General features: G+C 46.7%; 1 protein-coding gene across 5 annotated transcripts in view; it reads left to right on the top strand.

The window, feature by feature from the left end:
* Positions 1-24289, top strand: part of PITPNM1 (phosphatidylinositol transfer protein membrane associated 1) — a 32285-nt gene extending 7996 nt beyond the window's left edge. For 4 of the 5 annotated variants that reach the window (XM_077321064.1, XM_077321066.1, XM_077321062.1 and 1 more), the window contains 19 exons: positions 601-912; positions 2152-2247; positions 3909-4016; positions 4588-4649; positions 6569-6810; positions 8011-8200; positions 9181-9288; positions 9607-9785; positions 11490-11689; positions 11789-11959; positions 13923-14075; positions 15102-15250; positions 15804-15914; positions 16530-16646; positions 19814-19962; positions 21407-21556; positions 22563-22746; positions 22893-23021; positions 23153-24289. In XM_077321064.1, coding sequence (XP_077177179.1) covers positions 601-912; positions 2152-2247; positions 3909-4016; positions 4588-4649; positions 6569-6810; positions 8011-8200; positions 9181-9288; positions 9607-9785; positions 11490-11689; positions 11789-11959; positions 13923-14075; positions 15102-15250; positions 15804-15914; positions 16530-16646; positions 19814-19962; positions 21407-21556; positions 22563-22746; positions 22893-23021; positions 23153-23425 — 3083 coding nt within the window. In that variant the 3' untranslated portion in view covers positions 23426-24289. The remainder of the gene's footprint in view (positions 1-600; positions 913-2151; positions 2248-3908; positions 4017-4587; positions 4650-6568; positions 6811-8010; positions 8201-9180; positions 9289-9606; positions 9786-11489; positions 11690-11788; positions 11960-13922; positions 14076-15101; positions 15251-15803; positions 15915-16529; positions 16647-19813; positions 19963-21406; positions 21557-22562; positions 22747-22892; positions 23022-23152) is intronic. The other variant, XM_077321065.1, reaches the window with a different exon arrangement.
* Positions 24290-25904: the final 1615 nt, after the last annotated feature.

Here is a 25904-nt window from a genome sequence, read left to right as displayed (position 1 = left end):
TTCCTGCTTCCCTGCTCCGGGATAATTTCTGCAAAGTTCATGCAGCAATTGTGGTTTGTCTTAGTTCCAATTCATGCTTATAATGGGCTCAATGAAATCAGGCTGTAGAGGCCCTTCCCCTCCTTCTTCATGCAGATTCTTTCTGCCTCTGTCCAGTTGGCTTCAGTGTTATGGACAACTACTATCAGGCTGGGTTGAACTGAATCTAGTCATTCTCTTGGGAGCATGTGATTAAATATCGTCTCTCAAAGTGACTTTAAGGGCATGGCTAGTAGTTTGTTAAACATAATAGCAAAACCAAGTGGGGAAGTGAAGGGGGTACACACAAGGGTATAGATGGGAAGGGGCAGGGAAATGATGCCATGCCCAGCTCTTAGTTCTTTAAATCTGGATTGCATTGTGAATCTGAAATGAGCGTTGATATTTTTCATAGCTCTGGAAAAAACTACAGAGGGAAAAATAATGTCAGAGTTGTCCTCCAATGTGTTGGGAATGGTGCAAGGCCAGATCATCTTTGAAGCAAGTAGGAGGGACGAGCTGCAGTTTGTATGGGACTTGTGGGAAGATCTGGGCTGTAGCAATTCCTGACATCCTTTGTAGGTCTGCGAAAGGTGATGCTGCGGGCACACCGCCAGGCCTGGTGTTGGCAGGATGAGTGGATAGAACTCACCATGGACGACATCCGGAGGCTGGAGGAAGAGACGGCACGTATGCTGGCCCAAAAGATGGCCAAGTGCCTGGAGCCTGCCCCAGACATGGCCTCACCTAGCCCTGAAGGCCAGGCGGAGCCAGGCAGCCGAGAGACGCAGGACAACACCATAAGCCTGAGAACTCCTGAGACGTCACGAGATGAAGCATTTGCCAAGCAGTGGTCAGCAACTTCACGCTCTTCCTACTCTTCTCAGCATGCAGGTGAATAATAATTGCAAACGTAAGCAAAGAGGAGCACAGAGAACAGTATGTGTGCATGTGGGAGAAGGCCTTTTCCTGTTTCAAGGCACCAGAGATCTTTGCAGCTGGAGGCAGACTATTGGGTCCACTAGAATTTGTGCTAGAGGGCCAAGATTTCTTTTCCTGTCTCAGCTTGGTTTTGCTTTACACCTGGAGGCTGCTGATGGCTGCACAGAGATTGTGATGGATTCCACCACCACCCCTGACTGGCTTGAATAGTGATACTTGCTTGTCTGTCTTGGCTTGCCGTGTGTGGCTTTACTCACTTTTCATTGACATATCTGGAACACTTTTATTAAACTATATATTCTTTGAGCTGTGCAGGCACTGGCTTCGTGAAGAGCAGGATTTCCATTTTTCTGATCTATAGTTGGATGATGAGATTTAATACGTTTGTGAAAGGAAGGTTTGGTTATATGAGCTTCTAATAGATTGGAGTCTTGCTGTTCTGTAGCCATGTGTCAACAGGAGATTTTCAGAGAATCATAACCTGTAGTGTAGAGCTGTTGTTACCTGTGAAACACACATTTTTTTTGTTCTGGTGTGTTGTGCCATAGATTGGTCAAAGTGGTTTGTTGGTTTCTGTAATGCATGTGAACTGGAAAAATGCATGAGCCCACCAGAAGCATGATCAACTCGGTGCCAGTATGTGCATATATATTTCCATGTGGGATATGGGGTACCTATTGGGTAGAGTCCATGGTAGTGGCATGCTTTCTGCCCCAATATGCCTGGAGTACTTTTGGAAGTGTTTCTTTTTTTCTTTTAGTATATTGGAAGGACTGGCTTCAAAAAGAAGAGAGGGGCGGGGATAGACCAAACTTGCTGGTGACATTGACTAGATCAGCCTCATTAGCTGTGATAGTCAGTTTCACCATTGGCTTGTGTGGAATGAAGAGTAACTGCTGCATTTAGAATTGGGAAAAATAGGGAAAGCTCACTCCCCTCTTCTGACTTATGTGTAGACCATAGAGAATGCCACAGCTGCAGAAAGGAAGGTTCAGCTCCTGTTGCTGCACAAAACTAAACACTTGTATGCCGTAAGAAGCTGACTGTCTTGCATGTAGAGTTTTGGGCTGTTCCTAAGGGCTGTGCTGGGAATAAGATAGGCTTGCTTTTAATCTGAGGAGAGTGTCTGGTTATTGCTGGTCTTTCACAGAATGATAGCTGCAGATCTCTTTGGTTGTGATCTCTCTGCAGCTGGAGTATCTCCTCACAGCTTATCAGAGTGGCGGATGCAAAATATTGCTCGGGACTCCGAGAACAGCTCTGAGGAGGAATTCTTTGATGCTCATGGTATGTGTTTCTGGATAAAGAGATATGGGGGGGGGGGATGGAATGTGTGTTTCTGAGAGGGCTCAGAGTTGAAAAGGGGTTATCTGTGGGTGTTTGTAGCTGGTGGTTGTCATAGCTACTGCTCGAGGCACCTGTAGGTTTCTTCATAGAATAATAGAGTTAGTAGGGATCTCCTGATTCTTCTAGTCCAACCCCCCCAGACAGTGCAGGACACTCACAACCCTATCGCTCATCCACTGTAATCTGCCACTCCCTTGAACCTTCACAGAATCAGCCTCTCTGTCAGATGGCTATCCAGCCTCTGTTTAAAAATCTCCAAAGATGGAGAACCCACAACCTACCGATGAAGCCTGTTCCACTGAGAAACAGCTCTGTCAGGAACTTTTTCCTGATGTTTAGATGGAATTTGTTTTTAATTAATTTCATCCCATTGGTTCTGGCCTGTCCCTACAGGGCAAGAGAGAACAATACTGCTTAATCCTCTATATGGCAGCCTTTTAAATACTTGAAGATGGTTATCAGATCCCCTCTCAGTCGTCTCCCCTCCAGGCAAAACAGACCAAGCTCCCCCAACAGACCAGCTCCCCCAACTTTTCCTCATATGTCTTGGTCTCCAAATCCGTCACCATCTTTGTTGCCCTCCTCTGGACATGTTCCAGTTTGTCTACATCCCTCTTCAACTGGGGTGCCCAAAACTGAACACAGTACTCCAAGTGAGGCCGAACCAGAGCAGAGTAAAGCGGCAACATCATCTCCCTTGATCCGGACAAAATACTCTGTTTGATACAGCTCAAAATCCCATTTGCCTTTTTAGCCACCGAGTCACACTGTTGACTCATGTTCAGTGTATGGTCTACTAAGACTCCTAGATCCTTTTCGCACATGCTACTGCCAAGGCAAGTCTCCCCCATCTTATAATAATGTATTTGGTTTTTTCTACCAAAATGCAGAACTTTACCTTTGTCCCTATTGAATTTCATTTTAATCTTCACATGTCTTCTCTACCTGTGGTCACAGAGTGGGGTGGTGTATGTGAATTGGTCTTCCAATATGTTGCATGTATAGTGTGTTTATCTTCCATGTGTTCTCCTTTACTTAGTGGAGAGATAAAGATAAAGGTTTCCCCTGTGCAAGCACTGGGTCATGTCTGACCCTTGGGGTGATGTCCTCTAGCGTTTTCATGGCAGATTCAGTACGGGGTGGTTTGCCAGTGCCTTCCCCAGTCATTACCGTTTACCCCCCAGCAAGCTGGGTACTCATTTTACTGACCTCGGAAGGATGGAAGGCTGAGTCAACCTTGAGCTGGCTGTGGAGAGATAAATATAGGTAAATTTGGAAAAGGGAAGATCAAAATCTCCATTTTCTGTTCTTTGTATATTTACACATGTAAATATAGGCTTTAACCTAGTGCTTTGCATGTATAACACCCCCTATGACCAATTTCTACTGGAAAATTGCAGATAGCAAGACTGGGGAATACTTCTGCCTATGACCCTAGAGATCTTTTCTCTTTGAATGACTAGTATTGGGCTAGATTGATCAGTGGTCTGTCCATCTTATAAGGCAACTTCATATCCATGGAGACTGGTGGATATAGTCACTATATGTGCGTGTGTGTGGTTCCCACCATACATGCTTCTCACTGACTTTTCCTTCCCTAGAGGATCTCTCTGATAGTGACGATGTTTTTGCAAAAGAAATCACTAAGTGGAACTCCAATGACTTTCTCGATACTCTGGAGCGGCCCAGCGAGCAGGATGACATTCTTGGTAAGAGAGCAGTTTGTGTGTCTTGTGCTAGAGCATCATCTTAAGATGCATCCAGCTTTTACCATTTGGAATTCTGGAAATCTCTGCTTTTAAGGTTCCAGATCCTCTGGACCCATATAACAAATTCTTTAAATAACAAATATTAAAAATAGATCAAATACATATAGAGAATTTTTCCTATTTCACATAATTTTATTGTGAAAGTATTATATTAAAGACCTGTTTGGTGTCCTTTCCCCATGAATAGTGGGAGACTAAATTGCTTAGAATTTTGTCTGTCCCTACTTCCTTTCTTGTGGCCACTGAATCTATTCTCCAGAATTTGTTACTTTCTGGTCCCATGTGGCATAGGAAATTGCTTTGAATACAGAAACCCAAATACAGAGATTTTCAGGGGTTGATGTTCCAGGCTTTTGCAGCCACCTCAGAGTATGAAGTTCTGGGCAACCAGAATTATTTCTCTCAGGGGCCACTCTTCATTCCTCAAAAGTGATCATCCACCATACCATTTAGAGCCTGCTCTTGCTTTCATTCTTTACTCAGTGCCATTCATGGTTTTGTGTCCTTGCAGCTGATGCTGCTGGTGCAGCCAAGCCAGATTGTGATGGGATCATTATGCCGGGCCAACCAGAGGTGAGTATATCCATCATCCTGCCTTCCTTCTTTAGTGCTTTCAGAATCATGGTGCAGAACCACAGGTGACTGCTTGTGAATGCACAGAACTGTTCTCTATAAAGTGCCCAGTCTGGCCTGCACAGGACCCAGCTCAGTTCTCCCATTTCTTTATTTATATGAATTGCCTTGTTACTCCAGAAAAAAAAGCAAGAGTTCAGTGTGGCTTACTAAAATGCCTACATACAATAATTAAGAAGTATATAATAACCTATAAAATCGTGACCGTGCTTCTGACAACAAGCTGAAGGTTCCAAAGCTTCCTATTGGTGGAATATCCCCTACTCAGGGCCAGTTGTGACTCTTGCTCAGGATTCCACAACTTCCCTCCCTTCAGACCTGCTGTGAAGGAAGAATTCTAACAGCCACTGACTGAAGCGAGGGAGGCGTTACGCTCTCTGTCCCTTTGTGTCACACTAACGAGCAGACAGCACTGTTCCAAGAACAACACATTGGAGTCGGTGGGCATGCATGTGCATTCTTTTTGAAGGGGAACATACGAGGGGGAAAGCTTTCCCCTTCTGCCTAACAGTTGGCTGACAGGGAAGCCACAGAAAAGCCCCTTCTTACAATACTGCTGTGACTGGTCTCACTAGTGGAGGGAAGATGTAGCCAAGCCATGCATGTTTCTTTCCCCCCACTCTCCAAACATTTGAGGCTTACTGCGCAGAGTTGTTGTGCAGATAAAACTAGCTGCTGCTGGGGTTTTTTATACCTCCTGTTTCATTTGCACAGCCCTGTGCAGTAGGCCTCAAATATTTCATCTCCACAACAACCTGTGTGGGAAGTCTCAAATGTTTTTCTGCACAACAACCCTGCCCACCTTCCAAAGTAGTTGTTTCTGCCTGGGAACTGATCTTTATAATCTGGAGATGAGCTGTAATTCCAGGAGCTTCCCAAACCCTACCTGGTGGTTGGCTACTGCTGGTTTGGAAATATTTCTTGAGGTTTGGAAGTGCAGCCTCAAAAGGGCATAATGCCTCCACAGATAACTAGCCACGAAGCGCCCCCTGGCCTATGTCAGGTCAAGAAAACATTGCAGAGGGGAGGTAAGGTTGCCAGATAGGTGTAGATTCATGTTCTGGAATTCCACACTATCTAAAGGTAAAAGGTAAAGGTATCCCCTGTGCAAGCACCGAGTCATGTCTGACCCTTGGGGTGACGCCCTCTAGCGTTTTCATGGCAGACTCAATACGGGGTGGTTTGCCAGTGCCTTCCCCAGTCATGACCGTTTACCCCCCAGCAAGCTGGGTACTCATTTTACCGACCTCGGAAGGATGGAAGGCTGAGTCAACCTTGAGCCGGCTGCTGGGATTGAACTCCCAGCCTTATGGGCAAAGCTTTCAGACGGCTGCCTTACCACTCTGCGCCACAAGAGCACTATCTAGGTGTGCATAAACCTGACTTCGGTCAGGGCTGTTGTACACAGAGAGACCTCCTCTTAGGGTTGCCAGCTTTTAAGTGAGGCACAAAACCCACACCAAACCATGAGCTGGTGCCCATTACATTACAGTACACAATGGGTTCTACTACTAGTAAGTTACAAAAACAGTTTCATTAACCATATATCCTTACAGGTGCATTTGCTATCAGTCAAAATACCAGTAGCACAGATTAGTTCATAACACCCACCCTCCCCTCGTCAGCAATTCAAAACTAAGCCAAGTGAATTTCCCGAAGGTCAGTAAAGGTGATGCCTTCCTTTGGCATGGCATTGCATAAGACTGGGACAGGAATCAAGGCATCCCAAGATTAGGCTGAGAAATCTCATGCAGTCACTGAGCAGAACACAGTTTCCCTGGTGGCTGATGTAACAGCAGTTCCATTCCCATATCCTCTGCAACTATGTCCCTAATTCTTGCCTATTTCTCTTTCCTCAGGCTGGCCCTGAAGACCTGTCTAGCACATGCCGTATCCATGCACTCTTCCTGATCCTGCACAGTGGCAACATCCTGGACCAGGGTGTGGGAGAACCAGGCTCTAAGCAGGCTGATGTGCAGACGCTCACTGCCACCTTGGACTCGGTCACCCGCCTGCACTTCCCTGAGGCATTGGGGCATATTGCATTGCGCCTGGTACCCTGCCCGCCTATCTGCGCTGCTGCCTATGCCCTTGTCTCCAAGTAGGAAGCATGTCTGTCAAGCTCCTGAGCACTTTGTGGGACAGGAATGAGAGCTCCCAGGAGCTGGGTGTGTAGGGGGCTCCGTGAGGACTTCAGTGCCTTATTGGTGCAGGGGATATGGGAATCCATCACAATAATGATAACTCTTTCAAACAGGGATGTTTGATGGCAAGGTTGTTTATGGTGAGGTGTGAAATTACAATACGAGAAAGGAAGAAAGGTTCCAAACATAAACAGAGAAAAACAGAACCTTTCCAAGGCAATTGGTACACTACAGTTTGGTGTAGTGGTTAGGAGTGTGGACTTCTAATCTGGCATGCCGGGTTCGATTCTGCACTCTCCCACATGCAGCCAGCTGGGTGACCCTGGGCTCGCCACTGCCCTGATAAAACTGTTCTGACCGAGCAGTGATATCAGTGCTCTCTCAGCCTCACCCACCCCACAGGGTGTCTGTTGTGGGGAGAGGAAAGGGAAGGCGACTGTAAGCCGCTTTGAGCCTCCTTCGGGTAGGGAAAAGCGGCATATAAGAACCAACTCTTCTTCTTCTTCTTCTTCTTCTAAATTTTATATATCAATAATTTTTAAGGACCAACCTGTTTATGGTGAGGTGTGGACAAAAGTATGCAGCTGAGAGCAAGTGATGGAGAACTATGTGTTGGGAGGAAGGCTGGAGAACAGGAATAGAGGGGCAGTGGTTGTACTGGCTGTCTTCCCAAGACATATGGTTAAAAAGCTGTGGACTTTAATCTGGAGAACCAGTTTGATTCTCCTCTCTGTCACATGCAGCCAGCTGGATGACCTTGGGCTAGTCACAGTTCTTCTGGAATTGTTTTTGCAGAGCACTTCTTTTAGAGCTCTCAGCTCCACCTACCTCACAGAGTGTCTGTGGGGGGGGGGGGGGAGGAAATTGAGTATAAAACAGATCCTGGGGTGGAATGCTTTCCTCCACCACCTTTCAGGGACTTGGGACTTACCCCCAAGTCTTCCTTACTGCCGTGTTCTGAGAGTGTTGCCCTCTCTGACTGGCCATTGGTGTGTTTGGCTGCAGCCCTATCTTTCTAGGAGGTGATTTGGCTGATTGCAGCAAAGAGGTGCCTTCTGAGCTCTGTTTGGCAATAGATCTGCTCATCTCTCTTCTGTGCCAAGAGCTGGGTTGCAATTATGTCCTGATCAGTTCCCACATCTCCTTCTTCTTCCTAGACTCAGCCCCTACAGTCACGATGGCGACAGTCTGTCCAGCAGCCAGGACCACATTCCACTGGCTGCTTTGCCACTCCTGGCCACCTCCTCAGGCAGCTACCAGAATGCAGTTGCCACAGTTATTGCCCGTACCAACCAGGCCTATGCCAACTTCATCCACTCTCCTGATGGTGCCGGCTTCTGTGGCCAGGTGAGAGGGCTGGGGATCCTTGGAGCAGGCAAGGGGAAGGCGGGCGGGGTGGAATCTTGGGCCGCAGTGCTGAGGCCCAAATGCGTCACTTGGAAAAATGATACAAAGCCCTTTATTTAATCTCTGTTTTTTGTGAAGTTTTAATTTATTTGTAAATAAAAAGTAGAAATTCTTCTGGGGCAGGAAAGCAGGATTTACATGATAGATGTCTATAGGCACAAAGGGACAGGAACTAGCTACTTAAGCTTCCTCCAGGCAATCTCCTGATGTCTGAGTTGTATCTTTACCACACTTTTAATCTAGTGGCTTCCTCTAAAGCAGGTGTAGTCAATCTGTGGTCCTCCAGATGTCCATAGACTACAATTCCCATGAATTCCCCGTTTGCTGGCAGGGGCTCATGGGAATTGGAGTCCATGAACATCTGGAGGACCACAGGTTGACTACCCCTGCTCTAAAGAATTGTGGCTGTTGCCATTTTCAAAAACTGCTAAGCCCTCTATATTACATACCCCTGTCCTTTTAATAAAACTGTAACTCCTACTGTCACTCATGATAGTTAAACAAGGTAGGTATCTTTTGATGCATGTGTGATTTCAGGGTGTCTCCCCCCACCCTGCAGTCTTAATGGCTAGAAATGTGAACTTGTTTGCAAAAGTTAAGCTCAGATTCTTTGCTATTTCACCGAAAGCCTCCTGCAATGTTATTTTGCAGTATTGAAGGCTTCCAAGCAGAGGTCTTGGTAATATGAGGATTTCCTTTCCTATCTGTCAGGAGCCACAGAAGTAGGCAAGCATCTCAAACTCTTGAAAAATCTGCCAGCTCTCCCGGACTGTGTACTTCTTACTGGCGGGCCTTGCACTAAAGCAGCTGCCAGTGCATTGCTCTAATTCTCTAGGCTCAATGGCAAGGCTGCTGCAGTTGTGCTTAAGGATTGTCTGCAGCAACAGCTACTGGATCCCGTGTTTGTTTTCCTCTTGTAGGTGCTGCTGATTGGTGACTGTGTTGGGGGAATCCTGGCCTTTGATGCCCTTTGTCACAGTCGGGCTGGAGGGACAGGGAGTCGTGGGAGCAGCCGGCGTGGCAGCCTGGTCAGTCACTGTGCCTAAGGGGTGTACCCAGCAATATGTAACAAGTTTGCGTCCCTCCATTTTCTCTATGGAAAGAAATGCTTGTTAGGCAAGGGATGGAGTAGGGGAAGGAGGGACAGGATTTCCTTTTGGTCAGCTGTAGTGCTGAGCGATCCACATATCGCTTAGCTGAGGTCTCCTATCTGGTGTGCTGCCGTCAGTTGTTTGTCCACCCTGCTGCCATCTGATATGGGGTGTGCAGGATCCTGCTCACTTCACAGTAGAAAAGGTTTTTGGAACTCCTCAGTGTATGTGCATTTTTCTGTCATTTCCCCACAGAATGCTGACCTGCTTTCTCCTGAGGTTTCTGTGGTGCGAGACCCAATGCTTGAAAAGGCAGAGGTGCTGTGGGGCCGTGCCAGTCCTGAGCCATCTGGGCTGCTGTCTGCCCAGAAACGCAATGACAATATGTCACCAGAGGTAGATTCTCTGCAACAGCAGCAGCAGTTCTTGTCCAGGTGAGAGCGCATGAGAAGTATCTGAGGGACCATCTTGTCTACCTATGCCCCCCCCCGAGAGCTCCTCACTCGCCAAATACAAGCAGACTGGTGGTCCCTGGCCTGAGGGGAGCTCACCTGGCCTCAACCAGGGCCAGGGCCTTTTTAGTCGTGGCCCCTACCTGGTAGAAGGAACTTCCAAAAGAGCTAAGGGCCCTAACGGAACTATCCCAGTTCTGTGGGTATTGCAAGACGGAGCTCTTCTGCCAGGCATTTGGGTGAGGCCAGGATGCAGTCACCTTCTAATGACCCCTCCACTATACAACAGCAACCCCTGTTATATAAATCAGTTGACGATGTTGGAGATATGTATTTTATTATTATAAGCAGCCAATGCTGTTATTGTTTAATGTAGAGTAATGTAGATTGCTATTTTATTCATCTTGTTTTATTGGCATTGTACTGGTTTTATGGTTGTGAGCTGCTGCAAACCAGCTGGATTGGGAGCGATGGGATAGAAATCTAATAAAGTGGGCCCTCCAACCTGTAAGCTGACCGCTGAATTGGCACTAATCAGGGATAGAAGCTTCATTACAGTTGTGCTTGCTTGGCTGCTTAATATCCAGCATTTGATAAAAGGCCACATGATTGGTCTTTAACAAGCTTCCACAGAACAGGTCGATTTAGCCTCCTACAGTATTCTTCTATGTGAATATCAGCAGCCTTAGATGCCCATTATACTGCAACTGAGTGAAATGAAGCCAAGGAGGGATGGAAAAGAAGAGAGCCCTCTTCTTTTGCCTGCTTCTTCAACCCTCACTCCACCCCAATACATCTTCCCCCTCTTGGTGTTTTTACCATGTGAAGTTCTGGACTCATTTTTGTGAACAAGAGAAGGGGAATGAGTTTCGTGGGGAAAGCGTCCAGTAAGAGAAGGGTTAAACATTTCCTTCTCCACGGCAAATTACACCCTCTCTGAGGGCATTTTGTACTGTGGCTGGTATCACACTTCAGTTTTCTGATGTTCCTTGTTCTTTTCATTGTGATAATTTTTATAATATGCCATTCATGTACACAGTCGTGCTGAAGTCTGTGTCATTGCACATCCATGCACCACAATAAATTAAGTGAAAAGTGCAAAAAAGAGGAGAAAACTTTGCCCTAGCTTAGTTGAGCTAGATGGACTCTAGATTATACTTTTAATTCTTTGTTTTATTTATGATGGGATTTCTATTCCAACTTGTCATCAGAGACACAAGGCGGATTACATGTATCATAACAAATCCACAGAAAGTTCACATCTGTAATAACACTTAAAAGCAATTCTATAAGCCATTAAAATTTTAAAAATGTAAAACAATACAGCATTATTTAAATTAAAAATTGACCCTTGAGCTTTCTTCTTTTGTGTGTGTGCGGAGAGAGATTCAGAGCTACAACACAGATTTTCAGTCTGGTGGGGTCGGGCAGGGAGGCCAGCTGTTCCTGATCTTATTGGTGTTACCTGAACAAACCATGGCCCAGTTAGAGGTCTCCTGTTTATTGAAGACTTCCATGCAGGAGAGGTGGGATAAATCATGGAAGGATCACAACAGGAAAACAAAAAACTCAAAACGCAAAGCTGCTTTAGGGAGATCCTAAATATGACCTTATGTGAGAAAGTAGTATCAATAGGAGACCTGTGACCCATTTCCTAGCAGTGAGCAAGTCTTCTGCTATTCCCAGCCTGCAGGCAGGTGTGTCTGCTTCAGAGACCGAAGGAGACCCTCGGCGTAGCAGTAATTCTTCATCTTCCATGATAGAGACTTTTGAGGGGACAAACACAGTTGGGAAACTTGAATTCAAGGTGTCTGGTTTCTTCTTGTTTGGCTCACCCCTGGGACTCGTGCTTGCCCTTCGTAAGACAGTTATGCCAGCCATGGATGGTAAGGATCTTCTTTCTCCTTCTCCATTTCCCCCGTCGCTTTCTTTGCTTTTCTCTCCATCTGATGCAGGATTTCACACACCTTCTTTGATCTTTTCAGTGGCCCAGATGCACCCAGCTTGTGAACAGGTTTACAACTTGTTTCATGCAGCTGACCCCTGTGCCTCCCGTCTGGAACCTCTGCTGGCCCAACAGTTCCACGCTATGCCACCCTTTGCCATTCCCCGCTATCAGAAATATCCACTGGGAGATGGCTCATCCACTTCATTGGGTAAGACGGACCATGAAGATTAAAATTGAGAAGTGCTGGGGAAATTTTACTTCTTGAAGTACTGCTTCATTGAAGGATATGAATGGAATGGAAACTGGTTCAGGAGCAGTGATGTATGGGGGTGTTATTGTATGTTTCTGTATATTCTTATGCTGCAGACCACAAGACTGTTTCTGATGGATTAGAGTTGCAATGCAAAAAGGGGGGGGGAAGGGAGTGGAGGCACAAGAGAGAGTAAGAATAATATGCATTCTAGGACCTTAAATGTTCAGTGTTGAGAAGTATTTAGACATTCAAACTCCTTTGTTCTGAGGGGAACGGATCTCTGCCCACCTTGTTAGACTCCTGTGCCACTGCTCCTATGCATGTCCCATTAACCCGGCACAGGTAGCAGTAGTAAGGTCACCATGGAGGCTTCCTCAGGAGCCTTCCTTCCCTGGCACCCACAGTGCTGTTATGGCAGCATCTCAAGCACTAGGGGTTTTCAAATCCATTTTCCCAGGGTGCCTCTGACCTTCATGGGAACATCAAATTGTCACAGAATCAAAGTATTCTGGCGCTTGGCACTTGAGACAGAGGGAGGATGCTAACTCTGGGAAAGATCCTGGCAATTGGCAGCACCTGGACAATCAGATTAACTCACACATATCCCTCTGGTGCATGGGGTCTCAACACACTGAAGTGGCACATGTGAAGGGTGTCCAAGTTAGGTTTGGTGAACACAGGATCCATAGGCAATGGAAATTAATCTAGTGATTAATTCTGATGGATAATTCTGATGGATAAGTTGAAGGACTGCAATCTGGATTTTCAGATCGTTAGGTGGATAGGGAATTGGTTAGAGAACCGCACCCAAAGAGTTGTTGTCAATGGTGTTTCATCAGACTGGAGAGAGGTGAGTAGCGGGGTACCTCAGGGTTCGGTGCTCGGCCCGGTACTTTTTAACATATTTATTAATGATCTAGATGAGGGGGTGGAGGGACTACTCATCAAGTTTGCAGATGACACCAAATTGGGAGGACTGGCAAATACTCCGGAAGATAGAGACAGAGTTCAACGAGATCTGAACACAATGGAAAAATGGGCAAATGAGAACAAGATGCAATTTAATAAAGATAAGTGTAAAGTTCTGCATCTGGGTCAGAAAAATGAAAAGCATGCCTACTGGATGGGGGATACGCTTCTAGGTAGCACTGTGTGTGAACGAGACCTTGGGGTACTTGTGGATTGTAAACTAAACATGAGCAGGCAGTGTGATGCAGCGGTAAAAAAGGCAAATGCCATTTTGGGCTGTATCAACAGAGGCATCACATCAAAATCACAAGATGTCATAGTCCCATTGTATACGGCACTGGTCAGACCACACCTGGAGTACTGTGTGCAGTTCTGGAGGCCTCACTTCAAGAAGGACATCGATAAAATTGAAAGGGTACAGAGGAGAGCGACGAAGATGATCTGGGGCCAAGGGACCAAGCCCTATGAAGATAGGTTGAGGGACTTGGGAATGTTCAGCCTGGAGAAAAGGAGGTTGAGAGGGGACATGATAGCCCTCTTTAAGTATTTGAAAGGTTGTCACTTGGAGGAGGGCAGGATGCTGTTTCTGCTGGCTGCAGAGGAAAGGACACGCAGTAATGGGTTTAAACTTCAAGTACAACGATATAGGCTAGATATCAGGAAAAAGTTTTTCTCAGTCAGAGTCGTTCAGCAGTGGAATAGGCTGCCTAAGGAGGTGGTGAGCGCCCCCTCACTGGAAGTCTTCAAGCAAAGGTTGGATACACACTTTTCTTGGATGCTTTAGGATGCTTAGGGCTAATCCTGCGTTGAGCAGGGGGTTGGACTAGATGGCCTGTATGGCCCCTTCCAACTCTATGATTCTATGATTCTATGATTCTATGATAGTGGAGGACTCCGAACAATTGGTGGGTGTTTGACGATAGCTCTGCTCATCTCTCTCCTTGCCTAGCTGAGTCTGTGCAAGCTCACTCTGCCCTCTTCTTGGATGATCTGGACCTTGTTACACCGCCTACCCCAACAGGTGTTTTTGGAGGCTTCTGGAAAGGGAATGAGGCATCCATCAGTGAGGTCCCTGTAGCTAGCACCAGTGAAGTTGTCAAGAGTGAGTGTCTTCTTGCTTATTCAATCCTTCTGTCCTTTTCTGGACAGCCTCCTTTCAGGTCTGGTCCCATATTTGTTATTCATCCCATTCTGCAGGATATGCTATTGTATGAGACCATTTATGCTCTCTTTCTCAGCTTGAGTAGGGGGGGGCAGGGGCAGGAGTATTCACAATGTTTTTTTATATCAATTTTTTCTTTTTAAAAGAATGTTACTTACAACAGTTTTTTATGTGTCCTTGGGGCTGAAGAGCCTGTAACCTGTTTCCCCTCCCTTGTATCGTAAACACTGGCATCTAAATTGGTCGGTCTGTATGCGGCTCTGCAAGAAGCACTCAGCAGTCCTTCCCGCGTGCATCAGCAGCCAATTTGGATGGAAACCTAAACAATGATTCTTGTGTGCATGAAGTCAAAGGAGTTCATTTTGACAGGGTTGAATGCCTGTTGGACTGCCAAGAAAATGCATACTCTTTGACTCGCACACCCAAATTCCATGGCGTGGGCACATTGTGCTGCTTTGTGTCGCTTTCGGAATGTGTTCTGGATTGGAGGGCTTCCCCCAGTCAAGTGACTGCACTAGGCCCTGGGCTCTCATTTAGTATCAGCCGTTCTAATTATCCCAGCAGCTGTACTGTAACGAGGAACCTCATGCCGCAGCCTCATTGAAGTAAATGAAATTGAAAGCCCCTAATGATGCTGTGCTGGATAATAGCCAAAGACTGGGTACTTAAGCAATCTGTTCAGGTCACTTCATTTGGTTTGAAGGGAAGCAGGGCTGGGCACAAAAGGAGGAGAGAAGGTTTGGGATTCAGCACCATTAAACTGAACCAAGAACTGTTGTTGTTGGTTGTGTAACCTCTTTGGGGGTTGTATTTGCAGTTGGGGCTTTGTTAAGGAGATGGGCAGGGTGGTGTTGGGGAATGAAATGGGAGATGTGTTTGTGTAATGCCAGACGTGAATGTGCCAGCCACAGTCCTGCTTGAGCATCAGTAGGTACATGTAATGAACCCTCTTCCCTTCCTCTCTAGTTCTGGAGCGCTGGTGGGGTGCCAAACGTATTGATTACTCCCTCTATTGCCCAGAGGCACTGACAGCCTTTCCCACCATTACCTTACCTCACCTCTTCCATGCCAGCTACTGGGAAAGCGCTGACGTAGCTGCCTTCATCCTGCGCCAGGTATGAGGACTGCTACCTGCAAGATGTAGGAGGGAAGTTGTCTTTGTCCCAGGAAAGGGTGTGCACTGATAGGGAGCTAGTAGTTGAACAAGAGATTTGGGGAGGCGGCTGTAGCTCAGGTGACTGACTTGGGAATTGCATGCAAGAAAAACTGGGGAGGATTAAATTTAAACAGATGGCCTTGGCAGTAGGTGAGTGCAACTGTATGAGAAAGTTGGGGAATGGTTTGGATTTTCAGCCAGAAATCAGGCCTGAGTCTGTGAGGCACTCTTAAAGGCCCTGAGCAGGCCCTTGCTTTGTTGTGGAATATTGGACAGTGTGCAGTTCTCTGTACCAGGGGCATAAGCTCCTCTTTCAGAAAAATAATCAGGTGTATTAAGAGCTAAAAATGCCTTGAGTGGTTGCCTTGTGCAGTGTTGAGGGGACAGAAGCAAGATGGGGGAGGGGGTTGCCCTCTTTAATCTCTTGGGTGGATTTCATAAGTGGCTGTACTTGAAAATGTGTGACTTGTTGCCTGCAATGGAGCCTAGCGACTGAGATGTTGTGGCTACAGGTGATTGAAACAGAGCAGCCCCAAGTGACAGAGAATGAGGAGAGCTCCATCTACAGCCCAGCGTTTCCCCGTGAAAAATGGCAGCGCAAGCGCACACAAGTAAAGATCCGGGTAAGCAGCTTGGTCACTTCTGTGGCTTCCTTGTCTGTATCTTGCATGTGGGAGTGTTACTTGGACCTAGGAACTTAGGGCAGGGGGTATGGGCTGATCCTATGCCTTTCCAGTCAAAAAACTAAAGAGCAGATTCATGGATACTGTCTTCCCCATGTCTCCTTTGCTCTTTCTTTCTGGTTTTGTCCTCATTCAGGAAGATGATTGCTGCTTTCTCCTGTAGAATAAAGTAAAGTTTTTTTTAAAACATTAATTTTTACACAGAAGTCTCAACATGAGATAAGACAACTATGTATTTTTTCTGGTGCTGATTCTAGAAAAAACACCCCAACATATCCAAATACAGACACAACTAAGGAAAAGGGTTTTGTTAGTCTGTTTTGCTGCCATGTATCTACCACATGTTTTTTTCTATAAACAAGTAGCCACATGCTGATTAAGGTGACTCACATCATGTACAGGCTTTCTGAAAGTTTTTCCACCCTAAATAGAAGCTGGAATACTTGTATTCTCTAGTGGGCTCTGTTGCTGTAGTTCTGGGTCAAGGTCAAGTTTCTGTGTTGTTCCTCTTGTAAAGTGAGGATAGTAAAAACTGCTGACCCCTTTGCTTTCCAGAATGTTACAGCAAACCACCGGGCCAGTGATGTCATTGTGTGTGAAGGGCGTCCCCAGGTCCTCAATGGGCGCTTCATGTACGGGCCACTGGATGTCGTGACTCTAACTGGGGAGAAGGTAACCATGGAAGCAGGCAGTGGCTGAATGGGGGTCAGTGGGTTGGTATGGCCCAGAGCAATCAGCATTGCTTGCCATGAACTCTCCTCAGTCCAGATGGACATCTAAACACTATACTCAAGCCCTGTCTGAAAATGGCAGTTACACAACGAATTGCTCCGGGCAGTTTCAGCTATGCAGAAGAGTGATGTTTGGGGCCAGAAAGGGAAACAGCTTTGTGGACCTAAGGGAGGATAGGAGAGAGGAGTTGAAGAAGGGAGAAAGTGCAGTCATGGGTAGCACACACCAGATAAGATGACAGGCAACAGATTAGTGATTTCGAATTAGTCATATGTCATAACTCTAGAATGGGAAAGTAGCCCTAGAGGCCCTCTAGACCAACCCCCTGCTCAATGCAGGAAACCCAGAGTTAGAGCACTCCCAGCTGAAGGCTGTTCATCTTCCCTCCAGTGAGGGAGAGCCCTTATTATTGAGGGTGGGTGGTTGGGGGGGGGTGCGTTAGCACAGTTAGACCGGGTTAGGACTAGTTACTTAGTTTCCCAGGGGGTGGGGAGTTTGAGGGATGGGCCCAACCAGTCACTGATAGAGGGAGATACCGTGGTGGGAGGAGGCTGGACACAAGAAGGGCACTAAAATATGATAATGCTCACTGCCCTTCTAACCTCCATCCCATCCCCAGAAATGTGAGGGTGGAGGCCAAGGTGGAGCTGGCACTGGTCTTGTGTAATGCCAGGCCAATCAAGCCCTCCACTCTGCAAGATTATTTCGTGGGGTTGGAGGCGGACCTGGTGTGTGTGACCAAGACCTGAGTGCAGGAGGACAAGACAGTCGCCTTGAATGTCCTGGCCCCAGCCGATTGATCCCTGAAGTATGTCAGCATTGGATGGGACTTGATGGAGAACTTGGCCATCTGGTTGGTGTACCATCCGCCCAACACCCCACCAGATGCCCTATCAAGCCTGTTGGAGGTGGTGACTGCCTGGATATTGCAGTACCCCAGGCTTATAATCCTGGGGGATTTCAATGTCCATGGGGAGTCGCCGGATCCTGGTTCAGACTCAGACCTGGTGTCAATCATGGCAGCCCTGACGCTCTCCCAATTTGTTGTCAGTCTCACCCATCAGGTGAGCCAAACCCCTGATCTGATCTTTGATGCTGGGGGTAGAGGTGGTTCTGATGTCGACAGATGTCATCCCATGGTCAGACCATTACGCCCTGAAGGCTTGGATTTAGGCACCCTCCTCTCCTGTTCGGGCGATGGGCGTATTTTAACCCACCCTTGGAGACTTACGGATCCAGTTTGTTTCCTGAATGCTCTGCAGGACCCAAAGCCTCCTGGTGACTCGTTGGCAGCACCGGTGGAGAACTGGCAGTCCCATCTGTCTGCTGCCATTGATGAGGTCGCTCTCAGACGCCCTCTTTGCCCTTGACTCAAATTGGCTTCATGGTATACCATAGAGCTGAGGGAGAAGAAGAGGGAGGTGAGATGGCTAGAACGAGTGTGGAGAAAGACTCACCACGAAGCTGCAAGAACATTCTACCGCACGCTTATGAAGGCGTACGAGATGGCGGTAAAGGTGGTGAAAAGGAAGTTTTTCATCGCTGAAATTGTGTCCACGAGGTGAAATTGCGTCCACCTGGCCCAATTGTTTAGAGTCGTTTGATCTCTTACTGATCTCAAGAAGGGGCATCAAATATTTTGGCAATTGGATTTGATCTGTCAGGAATTAACAAGCTTATTTGCGGATAAAGTTTTGTCGCTCCACCAAGACCTACCTACTATGGTTGATACATAATGGGAACTGGGGGCTCGGTGGCCATCTGGGAGGGGGGATAACATTTGATAGCTTCAGGCAGCTCTCTTTGGCTGAAGTTGCTGGGGAAGGTGAAGGCAACTACATGCCCTCTTGATCTCCATCCATCTTGGCTGCTCAAAATGAGCCATTAGTGGATAGGAAGACCCCTGAGGGATGTCATCAATCTTTCACAGATCTTCGGGACTGCCTACCCTCCTATGCTCTTCGCTCTGCGGGTGAAAACTTGTTGGTGGCCCATGAGAAGTACACTTGGCCTCAACGCAGGCCAGGACCTTTTTGGTCCTGACCCCAGGTGGAATGAGCTCCCGGGTTAACTGAGGGCCCTGTCAGAGCTCTCAGATCTGCAGGGCCTGTAAGATGGAGCTCTTCTTTGGAAAAGACCAAGGTAATTAGACCTCGCGCCCGCTCCCCCCAGATTGGCTAGAACAGCAGCCTCTCCCAGATTACCATCTGTTACCATCTATCACCTGAAACAGTTTGTTGGGAAATTATAGAATAGGAGAGGGTGGTTCTTCTTTGTCGCAGAGTGGAATAGAGTGTTTTATTGGGTCTTTTATTGTGGGGTTTTTAATCTGTAATCCGTCATGAGCCAGCTTCGCTGGGAGTGGTGGGCTATAAATCAAATAAATAAATATTCAATTGAAATCTACCCTCCTGTAGCTTAAGTCCATTAGAGTTAGCCTTGTCCTCTGTGGAGTGCTGGGGAAGAAGTCTCTGCCCTCCTCTACATGATAGCCCTTTGGGGACTTCATCACTCTTCTCTTCTCCAGGCAAAACATGCACTCAGTATATGCTTTTATCTAAGTGACCCAAATGGTTAGCAAATGTTAAAAGGGCCTGTTGTACAGCCTCTCCATCTGTCAGCTTCCCATTTCCCTCTGTGTATTTCGGAACTGCAGTGAGGGTCACCAGGAGGAAAACAGAAGGTATCAGAGGCAGAAACTACAGCAGTCTTTGGAAGTGACAACTGGGGTGGAGAACTGAAATAAACAACAGGGGGAGAAAAGAATGAACAAACTGAGTTCACAAAGAAAATGGAGCAAACATTCATGGTCGGTATTGAGGAAGCGGGAAGTGCAGTTTAAGGAAGGGTGAAGAAGAGGGAGCGCAAAGTGTATGTATATCTAAAATGGACTATGAAATGTGGTAGTGAGCTACACTGTGAACAAGACTTTAACCAGAAGTTCAGAATTAAGGGAGCAGTCATGCATTTTTCTCTGCAGTCCTAACACTGGATTGGGACCCTAATCAGTTTTGTTTGGGGATAAGGCATGTAACACCCTTCACCATCCCAGCGAAAGGCACATGCAATGGTTCATGAGTTCTCCTGTCTTTGACCTCTTCTCACAGGTGGATGTTTACATCATGGCACAGCCGCTGTCGGGAAAATGGGTGCACTATGGCACAGAAGTGACGAGTGGCAGTGGGAGAGTCTCTTATACTCTTCCTGAGGAGAAGATGCTGGGCATTGGCATGTACCCTGTCCGTATGGTAGTCAGGTGAGATTGTGAAACCTCTCCTGCAGGTGCCATTTCACCAGCCTCACCTGGGCATTGGGTGCTAATTTCTGGCCTTCCTGTGCAGCAGAACTAGGTCAGATATGAAGCAGCCTCGTGTTATAGGGATAGAATGCACAATCCTGTTTCATACTAGGGTTTAGGATCATATTTTTCTGAATTCCCTCATGGTAGTGCCTTGTAACCAGAAAACCAGCACAGAATATACAAAGCTTAGTTTGTCACTTTTTTGTCTCTGTTTTCTGGGAGTTTTTATATGGAACAGCTGTGACAGTACCACCACATTTACACACATGCTAATGTGGTACTGCCTATATGCCTTTTTCAGAATTTTCTAATCTCATTTTGTTGTAAATGTACATCAGAACTTATTGATCTAGAGATTGTGAAATTCCTGTTGTGAGTGGACCATTCTAGACAGAAGTACAATGCTACCTTTATTGATTGATTGATTTATATACCGCCATTCCTGATTGGGCTCACGGCGGTTCACATAATAAAAGAATAAAAACACAATAAAAGAATAAAACCCCGTAATTACAGTTACTAAAAGTGACAAGACAGCAAGCGAAAAAACTAAAGTCACCCTCTCGACCAGCCAGGGCCAGCCTTCTGACTGCCTTACTGGTGAGAGTAGGGAGACAGATCTATTTATTAACAGATGGACAGAAGGACATGGGGAATCTCAGATTGAATAGCGGGCTCCGCCCTGGCCTCAACCATATGTCTGGCAGAAGAGCTCCATCTTGCAGGCCCTGCAGAAAGTTGACAACTCCAACAGGACCCTCAGCTCTTCTGGGAGCTCATTCCACCAGGCTGGGGCCAGGACTGAAAAGGCCCTGTCCCGGGTCGAGGCCAGGCGAGCGTCCCGAGGGCCCGGACTACCAGTAAGTTCGTACCCACAGAGCAAAGAGCCCTGCAGGGGGCATAAGCAACCAAGTGGTCCCACAGGTAAACAGGACCCAGACCACGTATAGCCTTAAAGGTCAAAACCAAGATCCAGAAACAAACTGGCAACCAGTGCAGATGTCGAAGCACCGGCTGGATATGGGCCCTCCATGATGTTCCAGTGAGGACCCTGGCAGCCGCATTTTGTACCAGCTGTAACTTCTGGATCAAGGACAAGGGCAAGCCCGTGTAGAGTGAGTTACAGTAGTCTAATCTGGAAGTGACCGTTGCATGGATCACTGTGGCCAAGTGGTCCGAGGACAGGTAGGGCGCTAGTAGCCTAGCTTGGCAAAGATACACTCTAAGTATGGCCTTTGTAGTATGTCTTCTGCTCATAAAACTCCTTCCCTTGGTTTTCTATAGCTGCACAGGGGATGCCCTGGCTGCATGCTGCTGGTTTTAAGATAATGTTACCTACTGGTGGACTGGCATGGGCAGACACTTTGAAGAGCTAATTCCACTTTATTTCTTTCCACAGGGGTGACCACACCTATGCTGAATGCTTTCTGACTGTTGTGGCCAAATCCACACCTTGTGTTGTCTTCAGTATTGATGGCTCCTTCACAGCCAGTGTCTCCATTATGGGCAGCGATCCCAAGGTGCGCGCTGGTGCTGTTGATGTTGTGAGGTAAGTCAGGCCTTCTCTGGGAAGTCCCATATGTTTTCTAGTTGTCATCCACTCTGATCACTAAGTGAGTGTTGGGTGTGTTGGGAAATAGGTAAGAAGCCCTTTGGTTCTCAGTGGACATCATTCCTGCTAAATTTCCTTTCCTACAATTTATCAAGACTTCGAAAGGACATGATAAATGACATGAGCCTCCAACATAGCTGGAGGAATAAAGGACTATTTACTAAAGAGCATTTGCACTTGGTGATGCTAATATTTGTATACCTCTGTATAATGGATTCCATAGAAACATTTGGAGATTGAACCACATGTATATTACCATAGGATTAAGGTCATACCCTTCTGATATATGATAGGAATTCATTTAAAGAGGACCTATTATTAAAGATTAAAGAGTATTTTACATCACTGACAAAGATACCGAAAACAAAAAAATACCTAGGAGTTTGTTTTGATGTTTTGGTAGTATGAAGAATTATTTATAGTGATATAAACTGTTATTTGCCATCGCCAGCTTGAAAATCATTTCATTTGCTTGCCTTTGTTAAACTAGCTGGCTTTTATTTTGTTGTAACACTTAAATTTGATTAGTAAAACAACAGAGCTTGTAACATAATCAAGTGTTACAGCTTAGTCTACTAGGCAAAAGTTATAAAGGCAAGCCTTGTAGGGGTTTTGTTCCTATGTATGTGCACAGAACTCTTCCTCCTCCTCTTTAGTCCACCACCCTCCATTACAAAAGAAGCACCTCTTCATACAACACATTATGAATAGCATAATATGCACCGGTGGCCACTGACTTGGGTTTTTAGTAGGATTCACCAAGTTTATCAGGGTACATCAGTGACCATTGACCCCTTTAACTAACTAGAACCTCCATTCTCACTAATGTTTTGGATTACCTCCCTTTGTGGACATCTTTCCCAGCCTTGTGGTCGAACTGTAGTCATGAGCCTATGAATGAGCAAATCCAGATCCATAAACCATCTCTTCCTTCCTCCGGTAGGCATTGGCAGGACTCTGGTTATATGATCATCTATGTGACCGGACGTCCAGACATGCAGAAGCATCGTGTGGTGGCCTGGCTAACCCAGCACAATTTTCCCCATGGCATTGTCTCTTTCTGTGACGGCCTCACCCATGATCCCTTGCGCCAAAAAGCTGTTTTCCTGCAGGGCCTGCAGCAGGAGGTATGTGACAGCTCTCCTGCGGCCATCTGCTTGATTTGTTTGGGATAGATTTTGGCACAGTCGGGAGTGATATATGTAGGAGAAGCTGAAACAGCAGGGTAGAAAAGAAGGAATGATCACAGGCATTTTCATCCCTTTATTCACAGGCAGAAGTCAACATTATGGCTGGCTACGGATCCACCAAGGATATCTCTGTCTATAGCTCCTTAGGGCTCCCTCCATCTCAAATCTACATTGTGGGCAGAGCTGTGAAAAAACTGCAAAGCCAGTGCCAGGTAGAGTCCTCTTTACTAGGAGGCACCAGCTCAGGTTCAGTCATGTCTTGGTGGGCCGAGGAGTCTGCGGTGGTGGCGATGGTGTGGTGGTCAAAGCAAACTTCAGCTGCTTCTAATCTCTCTTCCTGCAGTTCCTGTCCGATGGCTACGTTGCACACCTCGCTCAGCTGGAAGCAGCCTCCCTTGCCCACTCGCCCAAAGGAACAACAAGGCCCACGCTGGGCAAAGGCAGTTATGGCTGCCCTGCTCCTGTCGACTTCCTGCGCAAGCAGAGCCAGCTGTTGCGCTCACGAGGGCAGAGCCAGATAGAACGAGAGGGGTCAGGGAGTGCCCAGCCCCGAGCCAAGACACGCAGCGTCAGCCTCAAGCTGGATAGTGAGGAGGAGGAGGAGGAGGAGGAGTAAGCCTCTGTGGGGAAAATCCTCACATTGTCTGAGCTATAGCAGATGGTGCCAAGGGTGGGTCTGAGACAGGAAAGAGGCAAGAAGAACGCCAGGCGCGGAGAAAGAGGAAGAAAGAAACCACTCAGAGGCTGCAAGCTGGAGTGTGGTGCCATTTGGAAACAGAGAAACTTCTACGTAACCCCAGAGGTTCCTTCTGTCACATCAAGTCCAACTTCCTGCTGTTCTGTTTGTGGTCCCCTTTGACCCACAGCTCAGCCAACATCCCTCGACTCACTTCTGGGGAGTGGAGCAGTGAACCTTGACATAAACTGTGTTTGTGAATTGACTGTTTGCATTCTCCCTTTTCTGGTTTTTGAGGACTTGGGGGTGTGTGTGTATATATATATATATATTCAAATCTCCCAATTTTATGCCAAATGAGCCAGTAGTGGGTCCAACCCCCCTACCTGCCCACCTCCTGTCTTTTCCAGGTCTTCCTATTTCTGTCTGTGGCTTAAATGGGGTGGGTAGTTACAGAAACAAGCCTTGTAGGGGTTTTGTTCCTTTTCCTGCCTCCAGCCCCTCATGCAGTCCTCAGCCTAGTCCTGCCTGTGTCCTGGTCTTTGGGTGTCTGCATGACAATGCCCCGCCATGCATATATTGTGTCTGATGTGAGAGCACAGGGATTCAAGAACAAGGAGGAAGGTCTACTCCCTTCAGATGTGAAAGCAACTCAGCTGAGAGTTTAATATTTATTTCGTTCTGGCAGAATTGCTGGGATATGTGGAGTAGAATCTTATTCTGGAGGAATTGCAAGGATTTTACATTACCGTTGAATGTGTTATAAAACCAAGGGGAGGAAATAAAATGGTTTTAAGGAGTGAATCTATGTGTCTCAGAGCAGCAATCAAGAAGGTGTGGATGTTGTCTGCATTCTTGTACCCATTATTAAATAACATTCCCAGAAGAGATCTAGAGCAGCTCTTAAAAGGGTGGCCTACAACTATCTTCCAGATGGTCAGTGGGAAGGAATATGAACTGGAGATGGCCATGACAGACTGGTCCAAGATGGTTTTGTTCTTCTCCATCACCTCCTCCTTCAGACTGGCTGGGGGCAATAGTGTGAGTGCATCAGAGGTTTTGCTCAAATCCACTGGGCAGTTGTTTTCACATTTCTGGGCTGACATGGCCATGGGAGGAGGGGTGCACACATGTGAGTACCAGGAAGCTCTGCTGCTCCAGCAGTAACAGGAGCATTTGTCAGTAGCCGAGGAAATGAGATCCCTATTTCAGATAGAACAGAAAAAGGGCTGTGAGGAAGAAAAATCCACGCTGACTCTGCTGCTCGGCAGTGCAGCTGTGTCTGCTGAAACACCAAGCAGGACTTGGCCAGGGCAGGGCTTCAGTGGAATGATCAGGGGTCAGCATGGTGGGCAGCCTACAACGGCTGGGTCTGTGGGCCGCTGGAGTTCATGGAAGCAGGCATTACTGCATGCAGCCAGCATTTAAATTTTTTTTAAGAGATAGGCTCTCTGCAAGAAAGGGAAATCCGTGAATGTTGTCCAATCTTATTTTGTTGTGCGTTATTTATTTACCATAATTAGATGCTTTACAAAGATTTTAAATGAAAGCCCCTCTTGGCAGCTTATAATGTCAAGGATTGCTTGGGTTGATTCTTAGGATCCAGCACAAGACCAGGAGTGGCAGCATTGCAGCAGCTGCAGAGGAGGAAAGAGTGAACATGAAGCCACTTTAAAGGATTTGGGGAGGGGTGCTGAAGAGAGTCTTGTTCATTGGGGGAATGGTGTAAAACATAATGAGAGAAATTATCTTATTGGAAGGAGGTAAAAATTTTCTGCAGATCAAAATTGTAAAATCTGTATGTAGCATCCAATGGTAACATCTGTTCCACTTAATATTTCTGGTAAGGCTTTGGAGGAGGAACGTATCTCATGGCTTTAGTGCCAATCAGTAATTAACACCCACTCAGGGTAGCTGTCCCATCCCTGAGTGCCTCCTCCTCCAACCAGCTTGCCTGTCTGTCCAGTGGCCAGCCAATCACCTTCCGTCCCCCACGCCAGACCACCCCCTCCTCCTTTCCCTTCCCTCTGAGGGAAGTTCAGAAATACAGTGCACCTGAAATGGGACCTGGTTGTAGTTTTGGGCTACTTGCACACCCAGGATGAGTACTTGTTCTACACTGAATTCAGTGGAGTTTACTTGAGAGTTAAAATGTCATTGTTTGGGATGTATTTTTGTTTTAAATTCCTTTTACTATATATCTCTCCCCCCTCCCCCATATCCAGCAACCCATCACGTCACTACATTTTAAATTTCACTTTCAATCCCCAAAGTAAATCTGATGTACTGCCTCTTTGGGATCCAGAATGAGCCAGAAATAGAGAACACTATTTTATTACTGAACCCATCTGAATAAGGTACTGGCTTCTAGGAAGGTGCTGAAAGAGAACCTAGAGACCATTTTGCAGTCTTGAATTGG

Source organism: Paroedura picta, chromosome 2 (genome assembly GCF_049243985.1).
Source record: "Paroedura picta isolate Pp20150507F chromosome 2, Ppicta_v3.0, whole genome shotgun sequence".
Lineage (NCBI taxonomy): Eukaryota > Metazoa > Chordata > Lepidosauria > Squamata > Gekkonidae > Paroedura > Paroedura picta.
This window is presented reverse-complemented; position numbering and strand designations above follow the sequence as displayed.